This window comes from Chiroxiphia lanceolata, chromosome 1, assembly GCF_009829145.1.
Source record: "Chiroxiphia lanceolata isolate bChiLan1 chromosome 1, bChiLan1.pri, whole genome shotgun sequence".
NCBI lineage: Eukaryota > Metazoa > Chordata > Aves > Passeriformes > Pipridae > Chiroxiphia > Chiroxiphia lanceolata.
The window spans coordinates 150,186,360-150,213,840 of NC_045637.1; the positions used below are offsets into that span (position 1 = coordinate 150,186,360).

General features: G+C 43.6%; 1 protein-coding gene across 3 annotated transcripts in view; it reads left to right on the forward strand.

Annotated features, from left to right (window-relative positions):
* Positions 1 to 27,481, forward strand: part of ACVR2B (activin A receptor type 2B) — a 122,006-nt gene that overhangs the window by 43,473 nt on the left and 51,052 nt on the right. Inside the window, exon 1 of one of the 3 annotated variants that reach the window (XM_032679416.1) lies at positions 11,630 to 11,717. The exons of the other annotated variants lie outside the window; for them this stretch is intronic. Coding sequence (XP_032535307.1) covers positions 11,693 to 11,717 — 25 coding nt within the window. The 5' untranslated portion in view covers positions 11,630 to 11,692. Of the gene's footprint in view, positions 1 to 11,629; positions 11,718 to 27,481 lie in introns of those variants that run through there. 3 annotated transcript variants of the gene reach the window in all.

Genomic DNA, 27,481 nt, shown 5'->3' on the forward strand with positions numbered 1-27,481 from the left:
ATAAAGGGCCCAACATAACAGAGTCCTAACTGGAGCCTGTAATAGAGACAGTGATCATTATTGGCAATAAAAAGTGGGAAATTTGCTGGAAGTGCCTTGTGATTTTATAAATTCAAGTGTCTATCTTAACATTGTGCTTTAATAAATGGGTCTCAAATTAAGAATTTAAGTTAGGGTAATATTCCCAAAGGTTTCATGGTTTTTGTTTTGACTTTGAAAAGCTGAAATAAATTCACTTTAGTTTATCACTCATCCCCCTACCTTTTTATTATTGAAGAGGACTGAAGTGACAGTATCTAAAAGTGGTCAGATAAAATACTGGTTGTGTAACTTTTTTTAATAGGCACTTTCAACTGCAAATAGCAGGTTTGAGTTGAAGCTTGAGTCGAAGATGCATCAGGCATAAATTTCTACCTTTTTTCTCGTTTTTTTTCTTAATTCTTAGTTTTTAAAGTAAGTTGTAGTGATGGACAAATGCTATGTACTCTCCCATGTCAGGGCTCCTGGCATCTGTTGCTTTGGCCTTCTGTGAACATCTCCAGCCTTGCCTTTCCACTTTCAATGTTTCCTCCATCCCCCAGGATCACACAGTCTTTTTTTTAAACTCCTTTTCCTCATCTTTAAAGGTTCTTCTCAGCTCCATCCATGGACTCTTAAGTGAGGTGGTGCTTTGTCACTGGGACGATGCTGACCCTAATCATTCATTTGTCTGGCCCTGCTGTGAGTGTCCATGGCATATCTTTCATGTGTTTCTTAAATAGGTCCATGAAGATGTTTCTTTTTCCTCCTAATTGTTCTTTAAGACTCCAGGGATCATACAGAGAGTTGATATTCACAAATACTAAGAGAAAAGCCCTTTAGATTTACTCAGATAGATAATTCAGGGAATCCTGGAAATACAGTTCCAGTAGGACGCTGAGGAATTTAACTTTCCAAACCCCGTGAGTTTTAGATGGTGCCTGTGTAAAATCACATTATCTGTGTGTCTTGTTGCGGATTTCTGTTCTTATCTCTATTACTCTCCCTTTCCATTGTTTCTTCTCAAATTAAATTGCAAATGACAAGGTGGCAGAGCAGAGAGAGGGGAAGGGCAGGAACCCCTCATAGAATCACAGAATCATTAAGGTTGAAAAGGCCATTAACCCAATACTGCCAGGCCCACCACTAAACCATGTCCTAAGCACCACATCAACACATTTTTTGATGGTTCCTACCACCATGAGAGCTTCATCCTCTTTCAGACCTTTTGATACTACTTCAAGATACACCTTTTCATTGAGTGACATGCATAATTCCCCAACAGAACCATTCACTGGCATTTTCCTGGGGCTGGTTTGTGTTCCCTGCATGGACAGGCAGCTTTCGTGTCTTTTATATAGACCACAGTGACTTTGTGATACTCAGCAATGACTTATTTTCTTCCTACAGTTGGAGAAAGGTTACTTATGTGGCATGGTTGCTGGTAAGGCTCCTGGCAGCCCAGCTCCATAAGTCAAACAAAACTGATTGTAGAATGCTTCCCCTGTATTTTAACCTCAGGTCGTGTCACGCTGGGTCTCAGTGGCCACGCAGTGGGAAAGAGGACGTGTGCTCACCACACCAGGGAGGCTCGGGGTGCTCTGCTGTGGGCATTTGTCATGTAGCTTTTGTCATGCATAATAAAAGTCATATTTATGGATTGGTAGGGCACGCTGTCCCGCTCCTGAATAGGAATTTGTACTTCACAGCCCAGGAGGCACCCAAGTGTCTGCTGAGGGTGAGAGCCATCAAAACTAGCCAAGAGCCAAGTGCAAGAAGGAGGGGGAGCAAGCAAGGTCCTAATTTTTCTAAAGGAAAGCATGGCTGAACACCTGCTGTTCCCCAACAGAATAATATGAATTTGCATCAAAAAGGGGTCCCAATCAGTTGTGCTGGCTGCTTTTGAGGAGAGCAGTTGTGTCTGGAGGCATTCTGTTGGGGGGAGATGTCTTCCAGTGAAAGCGTTTTCCACACAAGGGCCGTGGGGCCCACCCTGCGGCTGGCATTTACAGAGGGGTGGAAATGCTATTTAAATTTCAAATGGCCTCAAGTTTTCACAGTTGCCATGTCAATAGATCAAGTTCCTTGAAATACATTTTAAGCGGAGTTTACACAGAGCCGCGGGAGCCCACATTGACTTCGAGGGCTGCCTTTATTGTGCCTCCAGCAGCGGTAAGTCAATATGGCACATTGAAAGCAGCTCTGCTCTGCTGCTGAGTGAAAGTTAGCAAATTCCCCCTGTCTCCTTCCAACTCTTTTTTTTTTTTTGCGTAGCAGCATGTTTAACTAGCTGAAATGGTCTTTCCCCGCCCCCCCCTTCCTTCTTTCTTCTTCCCTTTGACTTGTTTTGGGAAGGCGACAGTTAGATCAGGCTGTCAAACTCATCACACCTTCCAAATGCCTGTGCAGGCACAGCTGAAAAACTGGGGAGATACAAGGGAAGGTAACAGGAAGACAAGTGGCACCGGGACAGTGCTGATAAGGACAGGCAGTTGCTTAGTACAGAACAATAGAAAATAAAACTCGGAAAACAAGATGGGCCAGAAGAGTGGTCGTATTTCATTGTGGGAGGTGATAAAGGTTGCAAACCCGTTGTTCCAGGAACAACATCCTCTGGGAGTGACCTGATCTGACCCTCCCTCCAACTGTTACCCATGCCTAATTGTAGTTCTCACTCATTTATCTTCCCTCCCTACCAAAATAGGGTCTGGACTTGCAGCAGGTGTGCGCTACGGGCAAAGACTGCTGGAGATAGGGTTGTCTCCAAATGGAGGTGGGATGGGAGTTCCCAGCATGGCTGGAGGTGTCTGCTCCTGGGAAAGGCTTGAGATGTTGTCATTAACTTCCCCAACTGATCCATCAGGGTACGAATGTATCTGACATAAATGTCATGGGTTAAAACCACTGGATTTTTTTCCTGGAGGGATGGTGCCTGGAGCAATGCATTGTGCTTCTGTGCCCTGCAGTTCATGGCTCATGCTGGAATCAAACTTTGTGGCTGGTCTTCTGGCATATGTCTGCATTTGTTGTGTGGGTGCATGCAGTCAGTCTGCAGCACTGGAAACTGTCTTTTTTGATTTCTACAAGACATATTTGAAACACTGCTGGAGATGATGTGTGTACTTCCTTCTCCATCATCCGCTCATGCATGAAAAGCTCTCGTTTCTCCTTGGTGTGACCACCATACAGGCTGTCCCTAGCAAAGGTGCTCTTTAATTATTTCTTGCTGTGCTTTCCCAGTGGGTATATGAGCCTGAACATCCTCATCCATGGTGAGAGGATGCCAGCAGGTTCTGATTTTGAGTTCGACCTGCTTTGATATTTTACCATCCGTAGAGTCTTCCTCCTCACGCTGGTGAGGAGCTGCGGCAGTTCCGCAAGCCCGAGTCTAGACTTTGAATTTTAAATGCCCTGGTATGAGTTGTTTTGTTTCTGTTTGGATTGCGCCTACTGCTTCTATCCTCTAGTCCTACCCTGCCAGGATAAATCACTCTTGAGGTGACCACGCATTTCCTGAGAAATACCGTCAACTTGAGCAGGCAAACAGCTGACCTGGCACAGCGCCGCGTGATGTTGGGTGCTGATGATGGATCTTTTGATTCTGCAACCCAGGGAATGTTCCTCTCCCTTTTCCAGGGCTCTGGTAAAGCTCTCTGATTGTGGTAGCCAAAAAAGGATGGTTGGATTTACAGTCTACCAGAAATAGAGGGTAGTATGGGAGAAACATATGTCTCGATTCTTAAACGGGGAAAAAGAAAATATTTAGGAAGTAAAAGCAGTTCTGTGACTAATTATTTTTAATTGTTGTCTTTTTTTTAAAAAAAAGATCAAGATTGTTAGAGTGCTTCTTTCCCTCCAGAACATCTACAAGTGATCAGGCTACCAAACAGACTAATTAGATGTCAAATAGACTTCAGTTCTTAAATTGGTTTAGTTACACAATGCAAAACATCACATTGGGAAGCAGATGGCGTGTCATTTTTAATATGTCTAGTAACTTGCCTGAAACCACTTCAAAGTTTTCTTAAAGAAAATATTGTTATTACTGACCAAAGGAGATGCCACTGAGTGGCTGTCAGCGTAACAAGATGTTGGGTCAATGTCTTACAAATATTGTCAGTGCCTTCAGAGGCTTAAAAGTAGAGGCATCTATCTAAAGGGGTTTATATTCAGTGGATAAAGAGCTGGTGCTCTCTTAGAAAATCGGGACCCTTTAATTGAGACCCAGTTGGACAAATTGGACACCAAAAAATGAAGGCTATGATATAATTAGTTTTGAAAAATTCTTTTTCTTTGCCCAGACTGTATAGTTCAATTGATAAGTCTGGTGGGCTCTGCCTTCCTTAGGAATGCCTGTGTTGCCCTGGAATCTAAATAATCCATTGAAGCGGACTGTGGAGAACTAGAAACCCCCACATCAGTGGAGGGAACCCTTACCTTCGTTTGCAAAAACATGAAAATGGCTCAGTATCTTGTAACTCAAATCATTACAGTATTAATAAAAACAGCATTAAGTGCTGCCAGGCTGTTCCATTACAACCTTAATTACTGAAAGAGTAGGAAACGAGTGTTTGGGTGAAAAAACAGCTTTAGGATTGTGGTGGAGATTAAGCAATACCAAATTGGAGGGAGAGCTGTGCTCAGTGATCACAGCTAGGAGATAACCTCAGTTGTATTTCAAATTCGTCCCCAAAGCTATGTTTCAGTGGCTTTGGAAGGGGTATTTGTTGCATGGGTAGGGAAGTCCATGAGATACTGACAATAGCAATGAAATTAAAGTCAGTAGTATGTGAAGGGATGAGTTTTTTTTTATAGGCTCTAAAATATATAAAAGGTCTGTTTAAGTATCCTCAGTTGATTTAATGCCTGAAGAAACATGTCTAAATATTATTAGAAGAGTATTGGTTTGGGTTGGGGTGAAAATCAGAAAACAAATCAGTGTAGGCAAAACAAGGTGGAGAGTTTAATTTCTCTCTAATATTCTTCGTTCGTACACATCTGTTAGTTTTCTCTTCATTACTTAAAATTCCTATTTCTAAAGGAAAGTGATAAATGCAAGGAATTAGTTTGAAATTAGTATCTTAACAAGTTGTGCAAACTTTGGAAATACCTTCTTCTTTTAGTACAAAATCATAATAAAAAAAAAGTGGAATTTTCTCTGTCCCTTCCATCCCAAATGCTGAAATGGCAGGAGGAGCAGGGTAAGCTTTGCCACAAGGCATTCCTTTATCAAGGATGCTTAATTGCCTCTGAGTCTACTAATCTAATATATGAACAAATACCAAAACAATTAATAGTGTTGATTTAAAATCCATTTCCCCTCTTTTCTTTCTGCTTCCCCCTCCCGAAATCTCTTTACGTATTCATCCTGTTGGCAACAGGTTGTGAAATTGGGTGATGCATTGACTCTGTGGGTTGGGAAGCTGTGGCAGGGAGGGTGAAGATGGAGGAGTGGGTTTGGATCCACTGGCAGTGGGGGATGCTTCCTGCTGGGATGAGGTGTGGTCTAAAACCTCAGTTGGCTGTGGGACCTTTGCTCATCCCCGTGGGAAAAAGCAGCCTGGATAGCACCTTCCCTGGGCAGGGAAGAGGGGAGACGGCCCTTTTGAGTTATTTTCACACCCTTTAGTCCCCCTACTGGTAACACAGTTTTTAATTAACCTCATTAATAGGGTATGCAGGGCCTCAGTCAATCTCTGGGCCATCACTCCCAAGAATATCTTGCTAAGGGAGGCTAGGATAAGTGCATTTGGCACCAGAATGTGCCGAAGATCTTTGACTGTGATGCTAATTGCTTGTGTCATCCTTCTCCCTGCTGCCAGCTACAAAAGATTCTGGAGATTTTCCTGGATGGCAAAGAGTTTCTTTGGAAAGAAAACAACCTTGACTCTACTTTTGATCATTTTACCCGGCAGCGGTTGTTTTTTAGCACTGCTCTGGGGGATCTGAGGAAGAGGCAGAAGTTTAGAGGGGAACCCCATGTGGACCTAGTGGAGAGCTGGGGGGTTTTGAAAGGCACACCTCACCTTTGGGTGCTTTAGAAAAACCTGGTTTTAAAATAAATTTAAAAAAAAAGCAAACTGAAGATGTAAACCAAAAGAAGTAATGGGCAGGATTGCTTGCCCTTGTTTCTTTCTGGCTTCCCCAAAACGAGAGTTTATGGTAACATGGAGCTGCACTGAGGTCATGAAGTTTGCAGAATAGCAATCAGGTGGAAGAGAAGGCAAAAAGACTGGGATTAGCTGAGGGTTTTTTGTTTTTGGGAAATGGTCATCCAGGGTGTTTTTATTGCAGGCTGCTTTCTGTTGGGTGCAAATCCCATCATAAAATTTTATTCAGATCTTGGAATGACTTTATTTTTTGGTACCTGGTGGGTTTCATCCTACGTGGCTTTGCAGACCCATCCACGTTTTTACTAAGGATTTACAGATCTCAGGGAGCACCTTTTAATAATACTGGCAGTAGAGCAAATGACTTGCTTTTGTTTGTTCCTTCCCTAGACACTTCATAAACAGTCTGTGCATCAATAAGTCCTCATCCCTTGAATTATGATGTGCCTCAGTTTGTGGGTTTAGATCCATTCAACTCTTTTTTTAAAGGCAGAGTAAGACCATCAACTTTATTTTGTTACAAAGGACTTATGGAAACTTTCAGCACAACCATAGTTTTTTGTCTTGCTGTGGGGGAAAGATGCTGGGGTGTTTTAAGAGAAATCTGTTGGGAAGGTGGATTCGGGGGTGCCTTTGCTGATGGGCAAGTGTGGATGTTTGATCACCTTCCTGGCAGTGCAGGATGATCCTGGAATGGGAAAGGTGTTGGAGAAAGAAGTGAGGAGCATCTCTATTGCCTGTCTCACATGTTGAATCCTACCCTGCTCATTATTTTAATTAATGTTTTACTTAGCTGTCTGTTTGCATGAGGGCTGCACTCTACCAGTAGTCTCTTGACCATGCACTCAAAGAAAAAGAAATTACCCCAAAAATATGACCTACTGTTGTTTTTCATTCTCCAAGCTATTTTTAGTAACTGTAGTGTTTTTTTATGCTATATTAAAAAAAACATTCACCCTTTTAGCAGCCTCCCTTGGTGGGCTGCAGAAGAATGGGAAAGCCCTCTAACCATTTCCCCCACTTCATTTTCCATAAAGTGCAGGGATTTTGAACAGAAAACCTGACAAGTCATTTCCTATCATGCATTGTAATTATCTATTATAATAGGGAATAAAGGATTAATTAGTTTTCAAGCTGCAGATATGATTTAATTAGTTTTCAAGCTGTATCTGAAACACCTGTCTTGGCAAAATCAAAGTGTTTTCATTTGGGGGGGGAGGAATAGGGGTGAGGAAGCGAAGAAGGGAGCAAGCACAGGGTGACTGATGTTTTCTGACCCACAGGGTTGCTCCCCCATTTTCCACCCTCACTGAGGTGTGATGTGTTTTTTTAACTGTCCAGTTTATAGTGTGTTTAATTGTGCTGATGTGCACATGCTTGCTCAGGATGCATCATTGCCAATTCCTACCACTCCTCCCCCAAATCGAAGGAATTTTGAGTGTTCTCTATAGGATGCATGTGCTGACTCCAGAGATGCCACAACAGAGAGGAAAGGATCAAAACCCACTATTTTTTTGTGAAAATCTCCGTTCCAGTCACTTTGTTGTGGGAGGACAAAGTGGTGGTCATGAAACTCTTTTCTGGCCATTGATTTGGAGACAGTTTAGTGCTGAGTGTTCAAATTAAGTCAAAGGATGTTTTTGGTGTATGTGAGCAGCAGCTGAAGTCTCCATAGCAGGCAGCAGTGTGATTCCACTGGGACTAAATGTGATTTTGGAGGAAAAGGGGTGTAAACCGGGAGGATTGAGGGATGGGTTTTCTTGTGGCATCACTGCTAGCACCCAGGACTCGTGGGATGATGTGGGAAAGGGAAATCCCTGGCTGCAGATTCTCTTGGGGAACAGCTCTGCCTAAGAGTGAAACTGCAGCCTCTCTAATGCCTTTTCCTTCCATAATAATAATAATAACAATAACAATAATAACAATCACAATAAATATAATAACAACAACAAAGCATGTATATACTGTATATATTACATATACTATATATGCTATATTTAGCATGTATAGCATATAAATATTTTATATAGCATATAAATTATTAATTTTATTATTTTTATCATCATCTGCAAGAAATTAAGCTGGTTCTTCCTCTCTTTTCCCACAAAACCATGTTTTGGAATCATTCCCTCAGAAGGGGTGTCCAGAGGAATGCGAGTTTTGCTTTTTGGAGGTGGGAAAAACGGACCATTCCTGAAAAAAAGCTTTTTTTTTTTTTAAATTCAGTGTCTGTTTTAATTGGTGCATATTTTTTCCCCTCCATTCCCCTTCCTTTCCCGTTCCACCCCCCCCTGCTTTTAGTTCAAATCCTGCCTTACAGAGCAGCGCTACCTCCCCGGGCAGGCTCAGGGGTGCAGCATTCTTTCCTCCTGTAGTAGTAGTAGTAAAGGTCACGCTTCCCTGCAGTGGCTTTTTTGGCTGGATTATTTTTAAACTCGGATCAGCCCATCCTCTCCTCTCCCTTCCACCCAGCAGGGTCTGCGACAGCAGAACGAGGAGCCGGCTCCACTTGAGCTTATTTTCTTGTTGTTGTTTTTATTTTGGTTTCAGTTGTTTTCTTTTTTTTAATTTTATTTTTGGTTTGGTTGGGGGTTTTTTTTGTAGGTTTTTTTTTTTGTTGTTGTTTTGGTTTGGGTTTTTCGTGTTGTTGTTTTTTTGTTTTGTTTTGTTTTTTTTTTTCTTTTTTGGAACCGCTGGGGCTCTGCGGTTGGGTTGCGCCTGGGTGCTCGCCAGCAGCTATAAATAGCGTTGTGTACAAGCAAGAAGTGCCTGAATGAGGTTGAGCGGCAGGAAAGGAAAAGCCCCTTTTGGCTTCCAGCTGGCTGCCGGCCAAGCAGCGCATTGCTTCAGCAGATGAGTGTTTTGAGGTAGCGTGGGAAGGAGAGAGAGCAGTGAGTAAGATGGTCTTTCTCCGGTTAGAGGTGTGTGTGGATGTCTCCGTGTGCGCGCCTTTTGTTGGGGTTTGTATTTTATGAATGGCTGCCTGCGGGCAGGGTGGGGATGCTGCAGGGGTGGCCTCCCCACCGAGGTTTGACCCTTCGAGGTGCTAATGAGCGAGCCTTGGGAAGCACAGTCGTGGTGAGGATGCTCAGGAGGATCCCAGGTGAAGTGGTGCTGGGTTGGGAATCAAGCAGGTTTTGGGTGTGATTTTACGCCTGCTTCTGACATGTTTGACATCACTCAAGTGTCTTCTGCCTTTTTTTCCTGGTTTGGAACGTGCTGTCGTGTCTGAACTGGGGTGATGCATGTGATGGTGGGCGTCCCATCTCCAAAGCTTCTCATGACAGCTCAAGATCCTGGTGGGTTTTGGACTTCCAAGCTCAGATTCTTCCCCCTGAGAGTGATTGGGCAGTGGAACAGGCTCCCCAGGGAAGTGGTCACAGCACCAAGGCTGACAGAGCTCAAGAAGCATTTGGATGATACCCTCAGGCATCTGGTGTGACTCTTGGGAATGGTCCTGTGCAGGGCTAAGAGTTGGACTCAGTGATCCTTGTGGGTCCCTTCCAAGTCGGCATATTCTGTGATTCTGTGAATTAGGAATGGAATCCCACCCCCTGGAGGGATGGGACCATCATGAATCACTTCCTTCATCCCCAGCATCTCTGGGGCTGAGCTGCTGTTTGGCTACCCCAAAGAGCACCCACAGTCCCAAACCTGCTTCCTTGCACCCAAGCTCTTCCTTCCCAGGGGATGGTGATGATTTCTTCCATTACTGTATCACTGAGTGGACCCTGGTGCAACTGGGGCTGTGCAAGTAGACTAGAAGGAAACACTCAAATGCTCCATAAATACATTTCCCCCTCAGAGCACAGATAACTGAATTTTAATCAAAGACTTTGTTTAAGGAGTCTTGTATCGCTATATATATTAAAAAAAGCAAATAAAAAGTGCCTTTAACTGCAATATGTAGAAGCATGGATTAGATGACAGTTACTATTGAATTAAATGAGTTTTTATCAGAACACTTAGAGACACTTTTTTCAATAAAGCCTGAATTGGGGTGGGGAAAACCTGAGTTCCCTCTGTCCAGTTCTTTCAGCTCCACTGAAAGGACAAGCCACAGATCAGCCTGGAGAACCTGCCTGGTTTGTGGGAGGGAAAGGGGATGAGGAGAGTTTGCTGTCTTTGGCTTTCACATTTAAAAACAATAAAGCCCCCACAAAATTTCCTTTTTTGAGTGTAAACTGAACTTGCTAAATTTTAGTCTGAAACTTGAGTTATGAGATGTTAAAACCAGGGGTGAGAAGTAGAAATTTAGGGAATTTTTCACTTTTCTCTCCCCCTATGATAGTTTGTTTGCAAACTCAGTGAGAAACATTTATGCTAAAAGAATACAATCTTTAACAAGTACAAGTAATGATTTCATTAACTGGGTGAGATTTCTTTAAAACTTTCAAACTGATGAATTACCACTGCAAAAAAGTGAGCAGGACATTAGGGATCAGCTGATCTGCTGACTGTTGCAGCATTAGTTTTTAATAGTGATGATAATGAGGCAGTAATTGCTTATATGGCAGAACAATAGAATCAGATGTTTATGGTTGCCTGTGCTGTGTCCTGATATGAGTTATTGTCACCCTGGTTGCCCAGAGTAACCTCAGATCCTGCACAATGTGCTTCAGAAAAGCCATACACTTTCTTAAATGTTTTGGGGACTTTCCTTTTTTTTTTTTCCCAAGTTTCCTGATAATTGTGTTGATCATTCTGCAATATGGGCAATGCAGTGTTAATTTAAAAAATAAATCAATCTCCCTCCTTGTGGTTTCATAGCTGTTCAAATGCTGTAGCTGCATTGTATTGCTGGATCATTTTTTTTTTTCCTTCTGTAATTGAATAGTCTCAAAATGCAGGAATGGCACTCTATTTATTTGAGCTGTTTAGAAGAAAATTAATAGGGCTATTTTTATGATTGGTCTTTTGTGTCATGATCTTATTTTTCACTATCTGATTTATGTAGCTAGAGTAAAAGACCGAAAAAAATATTTCAGCCTCATTTGAATTGCTGATATTTCTTTTATAGAGGTGTAGGCTGGGATTTTGTAATTTCTTCTTTTGGAGTAGGACACAGAGAGCTCATGCAGGAAAACCTGAAATAAGTTTCTTTTGTGCTGTTGTAATATCAGGGCTGCTTTGATCTCCCATGGTGAAATGTAAGATGCTGCAAAATGCAGGACTGCTTGAGAGACCAAGGCATGTGTTTTTTTCCCCCCTTAAATTCCCCCCCTCAGGCAGCTGGATCAGAGTGGGACTCTCTGGAGGGGATGGGGTGGGGGCTGCTGGCTGGAAATGCCATCAGTGGAATTTGAGCGGAGAAGGTCGGCAGAGCCCTTTCTTAAACTCGAGTGAAAGTTGTGACCCCCCAAGTCCTGATGGGTCACCATCCTCTTTGAGGCTGCAGGATCGATCCCAGATGAAGCTGAGACGTGGAGGGCTGGCTTTCCACTTTGGAAAAGGGAACAATTTGTTCTGCACCGTGGTGTTTGCTCACCCCGGTCAGAGATCAAACGTCAGGCTGAGCTGGGAGTTTGCAAGGGGCAGTTTGGGAAGTCTGTAAAGAAGTGGACATGAGGGCACCACCTTCCCGACAAGGTTTGATCCCTCTGAGCTATGTTTTCTCCTTGATGCTGGCAGTGTGTGTGCGTGTGAGGTATTTCAGAGGTGCTGCTCCATTTACTTGAGTGAACACAGATTTTGGGTGGGCGGAGGGTGTTGGTGGCTTTCAATCAGTCCCTGCCCTGCCACGTGTGTCTGTCCTGAGCTACTTGCAGTGACAAGAAAACAGGGTGGCTTGAACCCTTGGAGGGAGATATGGGGCTGATGTCCCTGCCTGTGCTAAGGGGTGGGTGACTTTTCAAACCCAGCACTTACTTGGATGCACCACACTTAGCTTCTCATCCCCCTCTCTTCTGACTTAGAGGAGTAAAGCATGAAGTCTCACCCTTACTTTTACCCGTGGTAAGCAACTCTGCTTTGATCTAATTAATTTAAAACGTTGACAGTTCCTTTTTCCTTCCCCCTCCCCCTTTGCCATGGAGATGATTAGAAGCAGATAGATACCACCAACTTGTGGTTCTACCTCTTTCCTCCCCTTTCCTGGTGTGAATGTCTGTAAGGACTTGAGAGGCTGCAGAAGGACTGGCTGCCCCTCCAGCTTTTCCCCAGCATCGCTGTCATGCTGAGCTGCAATGGGGGGTTTTTGATGGCTCTTTGCCTTTTCTGGCAGCAGGAACTTGCTGTCCAAGGAAACACTTATCTCTGTGACAAAATGCAGTTTATGTTTTCTGGGGGCTTTGGAGTTTTTTTGTTGTTTGTTTGTTTTTTGTTGGTTTGTTGTTGTTTTTTTTTTTTTGAGAAACAGCCTTCTTACAGTCACAGCTACTGGAGGAAGTAAATCGTGCAGCTTTAAGGAGACTGAGCCAAGCCAGACTTTTGGAGTGCTGCTGCCTGGTCCCTGGGAGCTGGTCCCTGGGAGCTCCCTCTCCTTGGTGGCCTTGGCTTGTTTGTGGAGCCACAGCTGATAGGGAAGTGTTGCTCTCTAATAAAGGAGAGATAGCGGCTAAGGAGATGTTAATAGCAGAAGGTGCCACATGAAAAACTAACACCCAGAGCACTGTGAGGGCTGTTGGCAGTGATTTCTTTCCTGTGTGGACTTTGGTGCATTCCTGGGCTGCACAGTTCATGGACATCAGGGTGTTACTGTTGTTTCTGAGGCCAAAATCTGCGTTGGCTAATTATGGTACAATATCTCTACATTTTGCTCTGATACTTTTTATTTTTAAACACTATTTAGTGTATTTTCTCTTTAAAACATCTGGTATGATAAGTGCTTAGAGAAGAAGGCATTCTAATGCTCATAGTTAGGAGCAGAAAACGTTATGCTTGAGGTGATGCCACGTACCCAAGTTTCACCACTCCTGGGATGAAGGGATTCACATCTCCTGTTGCAGCTGGGAAGGTCATGAATCAGTGGTGAGAGACTGATTGAAACCACACTGCTTGTTTGAATGACAGGCAAAACAAAATATGGGACTTCACGCTTTAACTCCTCTGCTAATTCAGAAAAAAAGGGGAATGAGAAGATAAACTTGTTCCCACTAAAAGACCCTATGGCCATGTTGGTTTTGTAGCCACTATAGCCATACTTGAGGGTCACTTTTGCTTCATTCTGTTGCTGAGAGGAAGGATGGAGCTGTCATCAGGCATACTGGGCACAGGGAAAGTCCTGGATTTATCCCCTGCTCTCTCACGAGCTGTCCCCTGTGGTCCTTCCTAAGTCTCTTTGCCTTTTAGTGTCCCAGTCCCATGTCTGTAAGCACAGAAAACACTTTCCAACTGCACTTGGAGGCTGGAAATCAAGTATCAGTGTTTTCAGGGTACTCAAATAATATAAATAATAATTATAAACTAATACATTATTTATTATTAATTAATAATAAATAATAAACTGTAATGAATAATAATAAGAATATTAAACACACAGATAAACTTAAGAGTTTAAGCAGCAGTTATGTACATACCCAGAATGTGCATGATGGAGCTGTCTCCTGGTTATGTGCACAATAAGTTGCCATTGTGATAAACCTACATGGGTGTGGTGCTCATTTTCTTAGGTGCTGAGGTTGAATGACTTTGGGTTGGACTGAAGGACCACCAGGTCACGACAAGCGAGTTCAGTATGCAAAGAACTAGATGTGTCATTCCCAACCAGCAAATCTCTTCTTCATTGCTACTGATATGTACTTCTTATGTTTCTGTATAGATACATGCTTGGAAATTATGGAGAGAGTTTTGTGGGGTTATTTCAGGAGCAAAAGCATTGCTAGATGCTGTCTCTGTTTGAACTTTGGAGTATGGGATTGTGCAGAATTGTGTTTTTGAGATGTGCAAAGCATTGCATTGGAGTGTACTGTGTAATTAACAGTGTAATTAGCCTTCTAATTAGTGAAAGTCTTGATTTTGGCACCCAAAATAATGTACTGGTGGTTGGGAAGAATACGTGTTGCTGTGATGGGATTGCACAGTGTCCCTGATGACTCACTGAGAACTGCTGGTCCAGGGCACTCTGGCAGAGCAGCCATAGGGATTCCAATAAAATATGTAAGGCAGGAATATGTGCTATTAGGAGAATGATATAGGCACAGTGCCATGGAAATAGAGGTTAAGTCACTGTGGACTAATGCAGATTGGCACTAAACTTTACCAAATTAAATGTTCAACCTTTCTCCTGTCAGAGGTTGCATTAACCACTGGTATAATTAAGAAAAAAACAGTAATTTTACTCAAGAGAGAGTTCTGAGGGGTCTTGCACCTTGAGTTGCAAGAGGGAATAACGCCAATGTCTGTCAAATTCAAGTGTTCATACTAAGAGGTTTTCACCAAAAATGAGCCAGTAGAAGTTCCTGCTGCAAAATGCTGTGTCCTAAAGAAATGGAGAAGATGGAGTAGGGTTGAAAGGAAAGGTGAAAACATTCTCTCTTTTAGTGAGGTGTTGATGATAATGGGCTGTTTGGTGGTTGCTCTGGCTGTATCAGATGGGCTTAAGATCAGACCCCAGTGACTTCTGTTTTTCCCCATCAGAGAAGATCCGTGGGATAATAGGTTTCATACAGGTTCTTGCCTTTCTTCTGCTCCCTTCTTTCTAGCAGTTTGGAACACAGCTAGTTGTAAACTTGGTCCTAAATTAGCTAGTTTTTAATTTTGTTGTATATTTTTCTGTTTTCCCCACCGAAGGAGGAGATGCTGTTCTGTAACCCTTCACTTAAAAAAGCAATTGTAATGCAGGTCTCCTCTGAGCAGATGTTGTACAGGGAGTTGGAGAAGGAGGTTAAAAATCAAGCACCTTACTCTTTGCTATTTCTCTTGTTTTAACATGAAGGGAACTGGAAGGATTGATTGCTCATGATAAAAATGATTTTAAGCAGTTCCACCATCTAAACTAAATTTCATTTTTGGTCTTCTTTCTGTGGCATCATCGTTTATTCACACCAGTGAAATCTACTGATTTAGTGTAGTTTACTGGTCTGGAGAGGCAGGAGCTCTGCAGGAGCAGTTGTGCTGATATGGTGGCCCGGACCTACATCAGTTTTTGTGTTCTTTCTGATGATGCTATTTTTTTATTTTTTGAAAGCTCCTTTCTGCTGTAGCCATTTGGTGTCATCTCAGCAAACTGTGCAAAACTGGGCACCTTGGCTGTGGTGACTTTGCAATGCTGGGAGGAAATGATTTGGTTTTTGTGTTGGGATGGGGTCTTGAGTACCTGATCCTTTCTCTGCCAAGTGAGAAAACAGAACTGTCTCATTACAAGTGATACTTTCCATGGTGGAAAAAACACAGATGTGTGTGGGGGGATATGGCGGAGGGGAACGTCCATTTTCTTGGGCTAGAGGACCTGTGTCAGTGAGTAGAAAACTCATTTCCTTGGGCTGGAGGAGCAGTGCAGACTCAGTGGAGGTGACAATCTGCTAGGGAGGTGACAATCAGCCAATCTGCAAGAAATCTTCAAATGGAGTGAGACTCCCAGGAGCCACTTACTCAGTCACTGATAATCAAACCAAGGCTCGGAGAAGATGGTCTCAGCATCTGTGCTGGTCCTTTCATCTTTCCAAGATGACCTGAGCACTGTCACAGATGTTCAGGTATCATGAAAAAAATCCTGATTTAATGACATGGCCCTGTTGGCTGCAACATCAACCCAAGCTCTGCCAGGAACAGCCCCTGTGGGTGTTGTTTGACTTGACAGAATGAAGGTGCTCGTTCAATTAATGCTGCATCATGGTTCGCTTTCAATAACGCAGGAGGTGTCAGCAGTTTTGTTTACAAGCCTCGGTGCTCTCCCAGTTTAAGTCATTCCTGACAAAAGGAAGTTTAAATGCTTGCATTGATTCCTGGCTCCGCAGTGCAAAATATCTGCATGTGGCAAAGACGTGGAGATTTTTCAAAGCAGTCTAAAGGATTTAAAGTGCTTTTAACATCTCGGGCACTGAGCTCCCAGGCCTTGGACCACTGCTTTTAAGCATCTGTAAGTCACAGATTTAGAAGATAAAACACTGGGTTCTGTTAGTTCTCTCAGCTCATGTTTTGCTTATTTGTTCTTTTGAGGAAAGCACTCTGACTGAATTTATCCTTTGTAATGTTTAGAGATTCATATTCACAGATTTGGGTCTTTCTAAAAAGCCATGTTGGGTTTTGTAAAGAACGTTAATGGCTTAGAAGTAAGATTTCTGGAGATTTTGTCATAAGTCTTCTCCCTGTTACTGAACAAACTATCCAAAAATACAATCCTTGACAATTTCATATGTGATACATGTAAGAAACTAAGATGGTTTCTACTTTTCAAGTAAAAGCTTGAAAATAGTGAGGTAGGTTGTGGTTTTGTTTTGTGAGGGTTTTTTAGGTGTTTTTTAGAAACCCAAGTTTTTAACAAATTTCCACTTTTCTATGGACTTAAAATATTCCATACTTGAATGCTTTCTTTGAATTTTTGTTTGAAAAGGCTAGCTTTATATTTCCTGTAAAAATTCAGACTGTCGTATATTAAGAAGGCCCAGCATCTGAGGAAAAACATGGAAGGAAAAAAAAAACCTCCAGAGTTTCAGTGTGAAACTATTTTACATGTCAGACATATTGGAGTTAATTGGCTTTTGTGTCATGTTTGTCTGCAGTGGATCTACCAAAATAACCTAGATGATTGCTCTGCTCCATCTGGTTATTATCTTGCTTGTTATAATATCCCTGTGCCACGCTGTTGTGGCCAGCCGTGGCTGAGAAAAAGCTTGCTGGAGATTCCTGAAGATCTGCTCTGTTATACATTACCAACTTGTCAGGGGCTCACTTGACAAATTGAAAATTAGCCAAATGCTTTTCCAAGCCAAAAGTAGCCTGAGATGATGTCTATGCATCACACCAAAGAGCTCTTTTGAGTTCCTTAAGGTGACTGACTCCAAATACTCCTCAGATTATTAATAGTGCCCTAATAAACCTGGAGAGCGATCCTATAAATTTCTACATGTTCGGGGGTTAAGCAGTGAAGTCAATATTAATTAATAGTCAAATGCAGTGTTTTATTTCATGTAATCAGCCTCCTGACAGTCTGAGCAGTCTTGGAGGTTAGTTATGCTCAAAGAGTGGGACTGATGCCAGGGCGTCCCGTGCTCTGTCATTATAAAATAGCAAATAATCTGGAGCTGTTGCAAATAATAGCTCCGGATTTAATATGTTGCCTGAAGCACTCCGTGCTCCTTCATGAGGGGCGATAGGAGCTATGTGCTGGTGGACCTTGTGGGGGTTTCTCCTTGGCCTCTCCACCAGCTCTCAGTCATAAAGCAACAGAAGAAGTTGGCTTTATCATGAGGGCAGGAGAGGGGTGTAAAGACCCGGGGTTGGGGTGTTCTGGAGTGGTTGGTAGCTTAGGTGGCTTCGTGGTGGCAGCTCCAAGGCAGAAGGTTGCAGGGATAAAGGAAAGACGTGGAGAAGCTCTGCACTTGTAGCACAGATAGAAAAGGAGAGGGAAAGTGTATATGTGGTGCATAGGGATGTTGTGGGGTGGTGGACCTGGCACTGCTGGATCAGTGGTTGGACTCAATGGTCTTTCCAACCTTAATAATTCTGTGATTCTAAGAGGATGACCCTGATGCCAGTTATAGTATAAACTATAAGTGACTTCAAAATGGTTTTACATGCACTAGTGGGAATATTTAAAGGAGTAAAAGTCTGGTTGCAGGAGACTGTCAGATTACTGTGCTCAAAAGCCATTCCACTAATTTGGAAGAGTGGAGTGATTTATAGATTTTTCTGCCTTTCAGTAACTGGTTTGCAGCTCCTGCAAGTTCCCCATAAATTCTTCTCCTTTACCTGGCCAGTAGTTGGCATCTCACCTGGGTTTGGCTGTGGTATAGAGTGTGTGATACCTGCAACTCATTGCAGGGCATTTGTTATTAGAAAGCCAATCTTGCCCAGAAGTTCTGCCTTCACTCATTTTCACGCTACCTTGAAACTACAGCACTCCCCAAATGCCACCCTTCACCCCCAAGAAGGGCTGAGGGGGAGAAAGGAAAACAAAAGGATATTTGCCAGGCAGATGCACAGATTCCTCTTAGCCGATGATATTTGACAGTGCAAAGATGGATGCTTCATCCAGGTGTTTGTATTTTCTCTCCAATCCATTATTAGAGTGAATTAGGATACCTTTTGGCTACCATCTCTCCTCCAAGTGACAGGCTTCTCATAAGTTATTTATGTGGGATATGTCACCTTATTAATTATATTCCTATATAACTTGACGAGGCTGATGCAAAATATTCCCTGGCATGAGGAGGATTCATGTGTGATGGAGCCGTGCTGGATCCACGGTGCTCATCTCCAAACCTGCATCATCCTTCATTCTTGAGGAAGAAGAATAAAAAAAATTGGCAGAGATTTGTGGCCAGTTAACCCAGGCAATGCTTCATTTTTGTGGAAGAAAAAAAAGAGATTTGTGGCCAGTGAAAGGTTTACTATTGAATTTTTAAAATATCACATATACACAAATGCACACATAAATACAATGTATGAATATAAAATAAACATATATTCACTGCCGGTGCTATTGATGGTACATTAGTGTTTTAATTCAATTTAAATACATTTTGCCTGTCATCCAGTTGCAGCTGGAGTTGCAGTCTCCACGTTTCAGTGTCTTCAGTGGAGTCCCTCTCCACAGAGTTGAGTAGGTTGATGTTTCCAAAGCAAAACTTCCCTCCCTGTTCAATTTTTCCACTGTTGAAGCTGCTCAATTCACTCTAGGAACGTGAAATTTTGGTTGAAGACATCCTATATCCCAGTTTTGGTCCCTGTTCAGTGGAGTACATCTTGTGATTCTTGTTTAGACCCAGCATATATTAATTTCTATTGTCTTGATGTCATGGTTAAGGCCTTTGCTGAAAGAGGTGGACTAAAGTATATTGTCTGAATGCTCTCAATTGGTTGTTTTTAATGACATTAACCAGATGTTAGGCAGCCTATTGGGGGAGGACGTGTAGATGAAGTGTAGCAGATCTTCCTATCATGCTCAGCTTTTCTAACACTTAAGGACTCAGTTGTTCATCATGCACATTTCTATATCCAGATGAAAATAAATGTTCCAAGTTTTAACCATTTTTCAGGAAAATTGTTTAAATCCTTTCTCATAGCTTGGAGTTTCTTTCCATGAGCTATTCTTATCCCAAGTGTCTCCTAAAGGAGATGTTAGGCAGCGGTGCTGCATCTGCCTGCTCTGTTCCTGCTCAACCTTTTGACATTAGTGCTGTCCCAATGGATGGAAATTTTGAAGGCCACATCTGTTTTTACAGCTATCTCAGGAAAAGGCTGCTGGGTTGAGAGAGTTGTGCTCTGCCATCTTCTTGGCCAGATGTTTTCTCCCATCTGGAGGTTCTGGGGCGCAAAGCCCACCTGCCACATGGAGCTGCAGGAGCCATTACCCTGTGGGTCAGGCCTCAATGACCTGTTCAGCAAACCCCCAGCTGATGGGGCTTCCTGGCCCTGGTGCAATCCTGCGGACTTCTACACTTGCTGCCTTTTTCCACATTTTTTTGTTAATAGTGTTTTGACTTCATCTCCGGCTGTAATGGTTTTTGTGCAGTTGAGGAGATAATCTGAGAAGCTCCACTCGAAGGTCCCTCATTGACAGCCTCTCCTCCACTGCAGGAGTGCTTTCCCTTTCTGTCCACATGTGTTTTTTAGCCTAAAACACCTGAGTTTCAAGGGTGTATTCTCGAGTATGTGTCAAGGCTTTTTGGTTGGCAAAGCACCTGTGCACCCAGCACTGAATGGCCCAGCATTACAGTGGGCTTTCCTTTAATGCCAGCTAATCAAAATGATTTAGCTAGATCCTGTCTTTCTACATCGGTGCAAAGGCAGGAGAAATAACCAGAGATCAATTAGTTTATCTGGGAGATGGGTTGGGGGGGGGGAGGTTTTTTTCTTTTAATCCATGGGATTAAAAATTGTTCTTGGCTTCAGTGGAGATGAAGATGTGTTCCTGTGGTGTGGATTTAGGTTTAGCTGCAATCTGGTATGTCTTCTGATGAGAAAGATGTCTGCCTGCTCTTCCCTGTGGCATTTCTTGCTCTGTTTCTTGTCTTTTTCAAGGCTATACCTTCATAGAATCATAGAATGGGTTGGGTTGGAAGGCACCCTAAAGACCAGCTACTTCCAGCACCTCTGCCATGGACAAGAGACATCTTCTACTAGACCAGGTTTCTTCCACAAACATTAGAATCTCGAGCAATTTTTAGTCTCAGTTTAAATGTGCTTATGTGCTGCCTTGGATAGGGGAGGATTAAGTCCTGAACTGTTGCTCTCCCTGAGAATTTGTCTAAAAAAATTAACACAAACCCCCAGCTTTTCTCAGCTACAACTGTGACACAAGTAAATAAAAAGTGTTTTCCTACAGGACCAAATAGATTCCAAAACTATATCCAATACCCCTTGTTGTACAGACAGAAGTATTTTGGGTGAGACCATCCACCTACCTGGTATTTTTTTCACTGATATCACTGTGCCTGTACTTTAGCTTTTGTTGCTGTAGCTACATCAGTCAGGGATGGGACAGCCACAATGCTGGGGAAAGCATGTTCGGTGATTAAATAGCTGCTTTTTGAGCAAATTCCTCTGTTGTGGGATAGGTTTGAATGGATAGAGCCTGATTAATGCCCACAGTTGAGTTTGGGCATTCATGCCTGAACTGCAAGTGTCATTTTTATGACAGGGAGAGACAAAAAAGCAGTGGCAGGAGATGCTTTAACTGGTAAAGTGTTGGTGTTTTGTGAGAGTAAGGAGCATGGTGAGCCCACCTTGGCTGCACTTTGTTCTCCAGTATGGGAAGATGTTGTAGACCTCAGCCATAAAAAAAATAATACTTAAGCACTTCAATATCTGGGCAGGTCTGAGCCTCAGAGCTGGTTTTCCAAAGGATGTTGGACCCCTTCCATGATTGTTGGTTTTTGGTGATATCTGCCCGGGCACACCCAAGTTTGCCAGCAAGTGCTGGAGTTTGGTCCTCTGTCTTCATCCTTGATTTTTTATGGAGTGCTGAGAGGGTTTGGGTGGGATGCTGAGATACCCTTTCTCCAAACGGGTTCCTCCTGTGTTTGTAGGGGAGGTATCTCTGCGTGTGCAGAGACAGGATTTAATGCCAATGCATCCCCTGCCAAAATTTGTATTAAATGGACATAGGGCCCACTGAGCTCCACTAATCTCTGGTTTGTGTGGCTGAATGATGGAGGGACTTTTGGCCTACTTTGAAGAGAGGAAGGGAATGTGTAAGGGGAAGCAGGAGCTGGAGTTGCTAGGGAAACACGAGCAGGGATGCTTCCATGGCTCTCACCTGATCCCTGCCGCAGTAGCTCCACAGCACAGGTTCCCTTTCACACAAGTGTCATGTAGCCTCCTGGGTGAATTCACGGTTACAAAAGTCTGCTGGAATTGTCCCCTCCGGAATCTTTTGTCCCCCAAAGGCTTGAGGGGCAGCAGCAGTGCCCAGCAGGACCCCAGTGAGTTGGAGGACATGCAGTCAGCCCCATGACTGCTCAGGGGACATGCTGCCCATCAGCATCATGGCTGGTCCCTGAGGGTTGTGCCGAGGAATGAGACAAACAGGGATTTGCTCCTTCTGGGATTGCTTTTGGGGGATTGCCAGTTCTCCCTCCCTAGGAAGGAACGCAGCAGGTTCAGTGGTTTCTCCACTCATAAACATGTGGGAGATGGGGATGATGACCACCTGTGTTGTCCCTGTTTTCATTGCTCTTACAATTGTCATTCCCATTTGCCCCTGTGGATTGGGAGTGCTGGACAACTTTGCTATTTGAATAATTAGGGGCAGGGCATGTACCTAGTGCTCAGTACACCCTGTACCAGGAAAGATGACTTTCATTGAATTTATGATTATGCAGGTATTTTCTTCCCTGTAAATGTTTTATTTATTGCAATGGTTATTGATAGCTGCACTTAGCAATTCTGTTGAGGCAAAACAACCTTCTACAACTGCTTTTTTTTTATTTGTGCGTGTGGAACAAAAAATCAATCCTGGCAAAAATTTGAATATCTGGATTCCTTTTGGCTTCCCCACCTTGTAAAATTTAATAATAGCTTGTAAATGTTTTCATCAACTGCTCCTCTGTTCTTTAATTGAGCACAGCTGAATCTTGAATGAGTGTTTTTTGTATGACTGGGTGGTTTTTTTCATGTTTAAGCAGCGATCCGTTCAGTTTAAGCAGTGAGCACTTTTGGGAGATGGATGCGGGACTGTTTGTAGTGTGATTATTTTCTTAAGTTCAGAATTAAACAGTTGAGGAGGAAAGCAATTGAAACTTTCCTGTGCTGGTGAGTTCCTTGGGAAGCAGCCGGTACCATGCAGGAATTGGAAGCAGCTGGCTTTGCTTTATAATTAATCAGGGGAGTGATTATCTTGCGATAATCTTGCCCCCTTCATCTCCTATTGCGTAAGTAAACAGAACTTCAGCTTGTATACATTGAGTTTGCCCTTCCACTTTTGCTACCAGAGGTGGGTGAAAATTCAGGCATGTTGGGATGAGCTTCCCCTCTATTAGCTCTGCCTGGCTTGTCGTCCCCGTCACCATGGGACAGTGCAAGAAGGGGCTGAGCTGAGCTGGCTGTGCCAAGAGAGATGATGGAACCCGGTGCCAGCTCATGGGTGAGCTGTCCCTGGCTCAGCTGAGCAGGGACCATGTTTCACAGCCAAACAGCCACGTGAGAAGAAGGTGGGTGCTGCAGGGATCCAGCTACACTGCATGAACTGTTCTTTCTGTAACATCTGGCCAGAAGCCGCTGCTCTGAGCTTCAAACAGAAGAAACAGCCCAATCTAAAAACTGACCAATTTAACAGCCCCTGCTGAGGGGTGAGCGTGGGGATTGCACTGTGGTGCCTCCGAGTCCATGTCTCGAGTTCAGTAGGGTGCACTGGGTGAGGTGAGCTCAGATTAGCAGAACTCCCGTCCTTAAGAGCCTTGGTTACATCTGAACTCATGATGGGCTTGAGAAGCAGTTGGCACGCACACCACTGGCTTTGGGGCCAAGCCTAAAATCCCTTTTGGCCAGCTTACCTGAGTGCTGCCAGCAGGTTGGCACTGCTGCTTCCGTGGATCGCAGAACCTTAGGCTGGGGTTTGCCTTTCCAGACTGCTCTTAGGTCCTGTTTAAAATGAAGGAGAAGGCATGTCTACATAGCATATACTCCCCATTCATCTGTATTTTATTCCTTACCATTCCCCTGCAGTATCTTCCCGCTGGGTAGGTGAAACCATGAACTGCAAGGAACTGGCTCCTTGCTTGTCAGTGGCGCCAGCGTGGCCCGTTTGCTCGCCCGGAGGCGGGGGACACTCAGTGTCAGCTCCTGTTCAAAATACATTTGGTTTCTAATTTGAGACGGGGATTCTGCACAAACACTTGGCATAGGTGAGTTGGAAAAAGGTTTTAAGGGTAAGCAGGTTATTTATACTCTGTCTTGCGTGTCCAGCCTGTGTTTGTGCTGCTAAGTCGTTTATGTTTATTTTCTGGAGAAAGACCTCTGCCGTAAATACTGCTCTAACCAGCAGTCAGCAGCAAGTGCAGGGTGGCCCGAAGGGCACAGTGGCCAGCTTGGATGGAGGAATCTGGCTGGGGAGGGGGCTTTAAATGGGGTCCAGTCTCTTCCCAAGGACCACATCCTGCACCATACAGCAACTAGGAGGGAACAGTGGGCTGAGTGGTGTGGAGCCTCCATTCTCCATCCCTGGGCAGCTTAATTTTCAACACTGGAAAGATTTTCAGGCACCTTGGGCTGGGAGCAATCACAGGTTCATGCATATGATAAATTTGTGGCAGGGCTTGGTGTTTGTATGAGCCCTGTTCATATGGCAATGATCCCACTTGTGAAGTCCCTGGAAAGTACTGTTTAATATCCATTTTCCTCCTCGGGACATAGGTATGAACAAGCCATTGGGCACTCAGATGAGTAAAAGGGATTTGGAGGTGCTTCTTGGTTCAGGGTGAGGGAAATGGTTTTGAAACATGTAGGATATTAAAGAAAATCCCTGTCTTCCCATAAAATGTCAGCAGGGACATTTATCCTCATGGTTGTCTCACAGACTTTTTAGTGGGAAAGAGTTAAATGTCCTCTCACATGTGTCCGTGGCCACAGCCTCGAGGAGATTTCTCATCTTCAAGAAATAAAAGTAGCACGTGTTCAGCTAAAAATATTGCAGGAGGAATGCTTCCTTGGCCGCAGCCTCGGTGAGGGAGAGCAGCTGTTGAGTTGTGGGGATTTTGTTTTTAAACTTCATCTGTCTTCAAAGTGATGCTAAGGCAGTTGTGTGGCGTTATAAGAGCCAAAGTCCTCGCTGACCTTTTGCATCCCCTGATGGACATGGACTAGGACTTCTTGACAGCTGTTTGAAACATGGGTTGGAGGAGGCTGTTGGCTTTGTTTGCAGTTACCTGCAAAAGCAGAAAACCTGGGGGTTACTGGGATGAGTTGAACTTTGGTAACTGCAGGATGGAGCATCTGAGGTTGCTCATCAGTGTGACAATCTGCTGCTGCACAGAGGTGGAGGCCGAGGAGAAGTGTCTCAGCCTAACTTTTTGCAGTCCCTAACACCAAACCCTCATCAAGCAAGGCTCCCAGTTCGCTGTGTTAATTGGCAAAATGGATGTTGACCCTGGAAATCGACTGCCTTCCTCTGACTGTGCACACCTTTGATCAGTCCCCCACTTTTGAAAAGCCAAATCGCTCCCATGCCTCTCAGTGGGGTGGGACTTCTTACATTTGGCTTAACCTTCTGCTTTAGGGCCTCTTACCCCTGCAGGTAATTTCAGTTTAGTGTTTCCATTCTCAAATCTGTAGTGGGGGGTTACTGTTGCCTCAATAGATGGGTGGTGTGGGATGGGTCTTCCTGGCCAGTTGTATGGACACTGCAGGTGGATGTTGCTGCTCATCAACATGAAGGTGCTGGGAAGCTGCACTCCAGGACTGGCACGCCCTGTGCTAGCTGCTCCCACTCCCAGACAGATCATTTTAAAGGATGCCTCACTTTGCATTGTAAAAGCAACCCTCTCTTTTTTTTTTTTCCCTTTTTTCCCTCTTTTTTCTTTTTCCCCCTTTTTTATTTTCTGCATTGCTGTCCAGTCATTCTCACACCACCCCAAATCCCAAATGAGACCTGATGCTGAGGGCCAGATGAAGCAGCAAATGTATTCAGCCCGATGATTTCCACATGAGCAGGGCTCTGTGCCGGTGAAAGAAGTGAACTCATTGCAGAAACCTCCCAAGAACAAAGCTTTGGTGAAAGGATCAACCTTATTAGCACATTTAAGGAGAAAGGGGGTTTGTCACTGTATCAGTTTATGCTTCAGCACATTAGCGTTGTAAATCTCTTTGTGGAGGGATTGATTAAAAAACTATATTTCCTTTCCCCTCTGAAAACTCAGAAAGAAAAAAAATTAAATCCCCAGCACACTAGTTTGCTGTAAATCTTTTAAGAAAAGTTTATGGGGTTTGACGCCTCCTGCAGTAAAAATGATTATTTTTTTTTCCCAAGCAATCTTTTGGTTTCCCAAGTATTCTTCTGGTCTTTTCAGTTGAAAAGGAAAGGCAAACTTTCATGAATTGAGCAGGGGCACTCTTTGAATGAAGCAGGGGTCAGTGCTTCTCCAGGCTTTTCTTCCCATTGTTTGAAGAATACACTGAGGATGGTAGGAGCAGATGTGCTGCTTCTATTTGGGCTTATTTTGGCCCTCATATGGGTATATTCAGGCTGCCATTGCATTAAATCCTCCCATGGTTGCTGTCGCTTAGTCTGTGTTACTTAATGTGTTGAAGCTCTTCTTAAACACAGGATGAGTGTTGGTGCTCTCCATTGACACCATCCTATTAAAAGGCAACAACAGAAAAGGTGAAAATTATCAGTAGAAGGAAAAATCAGTGGAAAACTCTCTCTTCTTTGATTTATACTGTGGGATATATACCCTGCACTTGTGACCCCTCAGAGAGGTATATCTGCCATACGGTCCTGCTGCAGCTGGGATGGGCAAACTTAGCCAGCTGTGTTAGCAACAGAGGGTGAGCTAATGCATCATCCAGCCATTGATTGCTGAATGTGACATGTTGTTTGTAATAGTACCTGCCACAGGGATTAAATTCCAGAAAAAAAAAAAAGTGGAAGGTGAAGGAGATTGTATTTAAAATAACTCCATGTGAATGATCTATCTGTGTTTCATAATATACAGGAAGATTAGCCATGCTTTGAGCACTAGACTGCTACTTTTGTTTGGCCAGTGACTCTCAATTTAACTATAAATGAAATGGAGAACGGATGCTCATGGTCATGAATGTTTTAATGTTAACAACAAAAATTCTGGTTTTTTGTTAGACTAGAGGAAAAGCAGTCTGGCATTGGAACAGAGATGCTGCATTAATTAAAGGCAGCCAGAAACCTGGCAGATTTTTTGCTTTTAGGGGGAAATCCTTCAAACAGAGGCTTGCTTCTGACTATTTAAATTGGTATGAAAATCTCTGCCTTGTGTTAGTTACAGAGGTGTCATCCTGAGTAGAGCTCCGTCCCGTCATGGAAGTGCTGTTGTATCACTGCATGTTCCCACTGTTAAGGTATCTCTTAAGGCAGGTGTTCTCTCATGGGCACACATCACTGCTTCAAGGACAGTATCTCTTTCATGAGGACCATACCTCTTTCACCTTCTGAATCTCTCATCCTCTTGAAACAGCAATTGTTCAGTGGGGAATGTAAAGCACATACTCGTCCTTACCCGCCACTAACAATGGAGGTGGTTTGTTTTGGCTGAGGAAAAAATACATTTAATACATAAAATGCATATAATTACTCACCTATTCATCTCCCTTTTTCTGTCCCATTCTCTTACCTTGTTTACACATCTGTGTGGGATGTGGTTTACCCAGGGGAGAGGGCAGAGTTGGGCTTGAGTCTGTGCTGCACAAGGCAATCGTGGGAAATCCCGCTTGCGTGAGCGATGACTCCAAAGAAGCAGGTCATGGTCTGCTTGTCCCCTTGTAACGGGCCAGGAATGATCTTTACCCCATGAAATACCCATGTGGAAAATCTGTGACACGTGTCCCTCTTCCCTAGAGGGGAACATACTGGTCAGAAATCCTGGCCTGCTGTGCTGGAGCTGCCTTTGCCACAGCCCCTCCTAATTCAGCCTCATCAGGAGGAAATTACTGGTTTGCACCTGATGCATTATCAAAAAATATCCAGTTGCAATGAGGCTGGATTAACCATGACATTTTACAAGGCCAGCTGGGAGAAATGCTTCATGATTTAGTGAAGCTAGTTTCTATTCGAGTCATGC